At 43.4% G+C, this 6,000-nt stretch overlaps 1 protein-coding gene across 1 annotated transcript; it reads left to right on the top strand.

The window, feature by feature from the left end:
* Nucleotides 1-201: 201 nt before the first annotated feature.
* On the top strand, nt 202-1,782 carry LOC135437125 (formin-J-like). The gene has a single exon (XM_064694972.1). It carries the CDS (start codon nt 202-204, stop codon nt 1,780-1,782), a length of 1,581 nt encoding a protein of 526 aa, XP_064551042.1.
* The last annotated feature ends 4,218 nt before the right edge of the window (nt 1,783-6,000 follow it).

Raw genomic sequence — 6,000 nt, 5'->3', positions numbered from 1 at the left:
GTTGCAGATACGAAAGATAAAGATCTGAAAGGAAAAAATAAAACGGAATTAAAATTTCGCGCGCGCGTTCAAAGTAAATGCAAGCAGTCGTTTAAATTTTAACGCCAACAACAAAAACGATCGTCAATGATAACATCAACAACATTAAAAAACAACAACGAATTTTAATAACAACGAGTAAAACAACGAAAAGCTAACAAAATGCCGATCGTGGGACAGCAATACGCCAACGGATTTCGTCCATATAGCTCCTTTCGAGTGCCACGTGGCAGTTGTGGCTACAACAACAGCAACAGCAACATGAACCAACAGATTGGACAACCGCTGAGCAGCAATGGTGCCAACAGCAGAACAACAACAACAAAGACAGCAACAGCTGCCAAGGGCAACAGTCAAAAAAATAACACTGTCTCGAGCTCCTCCTGCTCCTCGTCTAGCTCCCTCAATCAGCAGCCGGGCCTAAGCAATGGCTTTAGCAGGCAGCAGCCCTGGCGCAGCAGCTACTGCAGCAGCAATAGGCAATTGCAGCCACAGCAGCAGCAACGCAACGTCAAGCCGCTGACGCCTAAGCTAATCAGGCGCATTGAGAACACCTGTGCCGCGCCCAATTCGAGCTCACGGTATGGCAAGCCACGTGCGCCAGCGCCGCCTGCAGCTCAGGTGCAATCCAGAAAGCCGAGTCAGTTGGCGCTGCAGCAATCCCAGCAATCCGCCAATTCCCCACAGAAACGCGGCTACCAGGCCACAAATGCGCGTTGCGCCAAGGAGAACTGTCCGACGGCACGGCATACACAGCGCTCCAGCAAGAACTATCCAGCGCCGTTGCCGCCACAGCAGCCACAGACACAGTCGCAGCGCAAGCAACCCAATGATCTCATAACGCTGAAGGCCACGCCGCTGGCGCAGCGCCGACAGCTGCCGGTAACGCCCAAGCTTAGCCTAAGACAGCGCGCAGCCGCTTCAGCGACAGCTACATCTGCTGCTGCTGGGGAGGGCGAGGGCGGTGCCTCCTCGACGGGCAGCAGCGATTCGCATGACTCGCCCAAGTTGAAGAAGGCCTACTCAAAGAAGTTTCCACAAGGACTGCCCTTCGAGGATGAGTTCTATGGCCGCCGTAATCGCTCCTATTCGCAATCCTCAAGCAACTATAGTTTCTACAGTTCCGTGGGTGCACCTGCCACGCCCCAAGACGAAGATGACGATGAGTTTCAGCGCAAGCCTGCCACAGATGAGGCACTGTACGTCGACTTCTCCAAGGTGGTGCACAGCCACAGGCAGCAGCGTCAATATGTGCCCGCCAGCTCCTGGATACGCGCCACGCCCGATCACGACGAGATGCAGGCACTCAGGAGCACTCAAACTAGTCACAATAAAGCGCCGTTGACGCCAGCTCAGCTGCGGCGCAAGAGCGCCAAATATGCTCGATCCATGCATGAGTATTTATATAGCGACGATAGCAATACGAACACATCGACAACGAAGCATCGGCTCTCGGTAGTGGATGAGCCCGAGGATGGTTACTATAGCTATGCAGCTGGAACGCCCGAGCCGCAGACACCGCCTACGCCTCGAACGGATATTTATGTGGCCGCAGCATCGTGGGCCCCCAAGCCGCTCTATGCCGACCGTGTGCTGCTGCCAGCCAATGTCGACAGCAATAACAATTGCCGCAACCACAGCAATCTCAGGAGCTCCAAGCAACAACAACAACAACAGCAGCAGCAGCAACAGACGCGACGTCGGTCCGAGCACTTGGGGTCCACGACATGTGAGTATAAGTGAGTATCTGTCAGCAGCAGCAGCATACGGAAATTGAAGCTAGACTCTATTGGTGACCAGCAGCTATTCATCGGCGGCTCCTCTCGCTTCTGCTGCCACTGCGCTGCCGCTGTTAACTAAGCGTTCTGTCACCACTTTATACTTAAGTCGTTCCTCACATTGTTGACGTTCGGTCCGCTCAAGATCCCTGCCAAATTTGGTCAAGCACGCCGCCCCTACTTATAAAACTTACGAATGCGGCTGTGGAGCCGCTGCTCAACTCATTAGGCAAGCTAAGCGCCGCTTCATACGGTTCGCTTGGGCACCTCTTGAAAGCGTTTTTATATTTTACGTGCCGCCAGCGGCACGTTCGGCCCTCCAAGCTGGAGTGGCACACTTCGTTTGGTGCAAACGATTTGTTTCGTTCTTTGTTTTTTGTTGTTGGCCTCATTTGCATCTGGGTTGATCCGAAGAAACCCTTTAAGTAGGGGTAACTTGTTATGAGAAGCATATAAATTATTATACACTGACATCATTTTGTTGTTCCTACGATCAACAAATTTGCTTTTAAAACAGCGAATTTTATTCTAAATGATGCATTAAGCAAATTAGGAAATTAGAAGTTCTTAATAGGCTGCTTGCTTTTGGGCAATTACTTATATCGGTTCTCTACCATATCAGCTATCTAAACAATTCGTCTGTAACTTTAGCAAATATTAGTTGAATTTGTGGATATCGGAATATATAATTGTGCATAGTTCATACATAAAGATATATATACATGTTGTTTAGTATACAGATTCTTATCTGAGTTATTCCTATCGTATTTATGTATTGAACATAACTCATGATATTGATAGTGGATTTCAATCAGATATGAACATATATATATTTTTTTATTATATTAAAAGGATTGCTTGACTGATTTTTAAACTAGCTTTATGAAATCTTGTATTTCACTTTAAAGTTAAAACGAAATCATATTTACTTTTACTCTTTTAAAAATTTCCGAAATCACTTCTTTTTTTTTTTAAGTTGAAACTTTTGTTTGCCAGCTCAGATTTCAAATATTTTGACCGCAATTATGTCAGCAGCTGCTCCAGGTAGTCAAGTATTTTTCTTGCTCTTTCCCCTAGGCGGGGAATTGTTGGGTTGGCAGAACTCAAGTCTTGGGAGGGGCTCCATACTTCAGCTATGCCGTAGTCTTGGTTTTTCATTTTATTTTTTATTATTACTATTTTTTTTTTGCTTCTGTTTTGCTCTCGGGCTCGTTTATCTGACGTTTATCGCGCTCCAAAACAAACCGGACCTGTCTCCATAGTCCATATACGCTCATAATCGATGCGACTACCGCCGGCAGCAACAACAACAACAACATCAACAGCAGCAACAACAAGAACAATGAAGTTGACTTGACGCTGTCTTGACTTTTGAGCTCACTATTCTCGAGCAGTTCCGACAACTGCAAGGCAGACCGAAAATTTGCACATGCAATGTTTTTTAGTGTCTGCCCACCCCACCCCACCGCACCGTACCGCACCGCACCCATTCCCCTCGCCATTTCAGCTTTTAGAATCTCAGTTAAACCGCAAGTTGGGGAAATGCTGTTGTTTATGCGCAATGATTTATATTGGTTTTATTGACTTCCTATAAATGCACTCAGCCAAAGGTGATTGACTAAAATAACAAAACAAAAATAATAAGAATAACAATAATAATGCAATATAGTATAATCTTTGCGATCTGTTGTTGTATATTTCAGAAAATTTCATTGCTTCCTTTTTTGAGATTTTGTGCTGTTGATCGAACAACGACTGAAACTGAGGGCAGCAGCGGCCATTTGCCAAATTTTAGTTAGCTTGTTGACTGCTTAACTGTTTGTTTCTTTTTTTTTGTTAACTGTAATGGCCGGCTTCGTTGTTGTCCGCCGGGGCAGCAGTGTGCACACATTGTATTGTGTGTGTGTAGGGTATACATTACATTACGTTCATTGAACCGCGCATACGCGCGCGATCTCTGGTTGAATACTGAACGCCTGCATAACTGACGAACGGCGACCAGACCAACTTGCCCGCTGACTCAGCGCCGCGCTCTGCTCCTGACATGACCGAGCGGCCGCCCTGACGCACAAAGCAGCTACCCAACAGTTGCCAGTTTCTCCGTCTCGGCCGTCTGTCACATCTGTCTGCCTGCTTTATTTACAGTGCTCGCAGTTTGTTTGATGTGCTCGCTCGAATTGCCGGTCTGTCTTGTCTGTCGCTTTTTTGTCGGCTCTGTTTGCGCAGACGCAACCATTGACCTTGGGCGTCGGGCGTTGGGCATTGGGCGAACTCTAAAGGCTCGCCGCGACGCCCTCGATTCGCATCGACGCGCAGATCAATTTGCATATTGCCGTTACTCATGCGCCCTGTGCGCCCAATACGCTTTATTTGTATTATTTATACATTCTTCATATCAACTTTTTTTTTTCTTTACAATATTTGTAACGGCACTTTGTGTCATTTATGGCAAGAACAACAACAACAACAACAACAAAGCCGCTAGCACCATTGGCAAGAGTTGTTGTCATCGATTTGCTTTTAGCCCAAACACAAGCCAAAAATTCCGGTTTCTCATTATGTTTCACTTAAAAAATACTGACCTCTACTTTAATCAAAGTATGTGTGTATATATATATATATACGTTGAAAAAGAATCGTATAAAGCTATTCAAGACTTGCCAAACGAGGGCTGCTTAATTGTCTCTATATTCCGTTCTATAGGAATATGCTAAATATGCTTGAAATAAAATAAATTAATGATCTCCTAATGTTAGCTTCAAGGTGGAAGTACAAGAACTACGAGGTTTTTCTCTATGTATTTCCATATATAACTATTGACTATTTTCTACCCTTGTTTAGTTTAATAACTCGTACAATTATTTTTATGTTATGGCATCTTTGTGCTTGTTGTTTTGCTTTCTTGAACAGCTTAAACCATTTCTAAGTATTCCCAGCGAGTGTTTTTCCTCTACCATCTCTTAGTTTCTTGTACCGAATAACTCACAGTGACGCATGCGTTCACAGTTCAATGGAAGCAGAAAATCAAGCAACAATAATAACAAATTATTAACGCTTTTTATTATGCATTTCTTGGCTGGTGGGGTAAAGGATGGGGGTACAGACATATGAACGGTACGCTTTTGCTTAATGTATTTATGGCATTTTCAGGGTCAGCACAAACAAAATGTATCTGTATACAATACATATATATACATATACATATATATAAAAATTTCTCGCAACGCAGCAAATGTTTGTCGGCTGCTGCTGCTGCTTGTGGGTTTAAAGTGTCTCAGCTGTGCTGAGATCTATGTAAATCATGCGAGAAACTGGTTTTTGGAATGATTAATTTCATAACTCAATAGCGCTGGCAAGAGTCAAAGAAACTTTTCACACATTTGTCGATTCACATACGTTTACTTCGCCGACAAAAACGTTCAGGGAGTTTTGAAATGAAGTGCAGAATTAAGTCTTATTCCATTGTCAATTTGCAGACATTTGTCATCTTAATTAAGCACACACACACTCTTTGCTCATAAATGAGCTGGAATTTGCTTGCCATAAGATATGCATATATCAGGAACTTGGTCAAGACAAAGTCGCTGTAGACATGTTTATTCAGTCAAGGGGTTTTGCTTGATAAAAAGCTAATTAAGTGTAATTCAAAGAATCGGTCAAGGCCAAGCAAGAACTCTAGACGAACAAGTATTTACTGATCGCAAGGCTTTTATATTATATAAATCATCCATGAGAATATCTACCCTGAAAAGTGGGTGGGCTGGACAATCTGTGTATTACTTGTGAAAACTCGGAACTAATTGCGAAAATCGCAACCTCAAAACGGATCGTTGGCTGACCATGACTCTTAGGAAATATAAACTACTATGTGTATAAATAAATACGGGTGTGTCTGTCGATCGAATATTGCCTTATATTATTACATCATTAAGAACAGTATCTTATCACAATTCCAATATATAACCATAACTTCCTAATAGAAATCACAAATAAGCATAAATTTATCATTTAAAATTGATAAATGGGTCACTGAGCAATGCACTGAGGCAGTGCGGACCCGTTTTGTAGGAATCAAAATCAAGTCTATAGATATATTTTTATTTTACACAATAAAACTCTGTGTATATAGTAACTAGATTTTATTGATAGTTTTTTTTTATTTATCTTATCTTATCTGCCATGA

This window comes from Drosophila montana, unplaced genomic scaffold (genome assembly GCF_035044405.1).
Source record: "Drosophila montana isolate Dmon_TW-CO22-7 unplaced genomic scaffold, ASM3504440v1 contig_3733_1, whole genome shotgun sequence".
Taxonomy (NCBI): domain Eukaryota; kingdom Metazoa; phylum Arthropoda; class Insecta; order Diptera; family Drosophilidae; genus Drosophila; species Drosophila montana.
The sequence above is the reverse complement of the archived record's forward strand: the minus strand, read 5'-3'. Positions and strand labels throughout refer to the sequence as shown.

Coding starts and splice junctions, on each gene's coding strand:
- LOC135437125 (XM_064694972.1), top strand. CDS start 202: ATGCCGATCGTGGGACAGCAATACGCCAACGGATTTCGTCCATATAGC.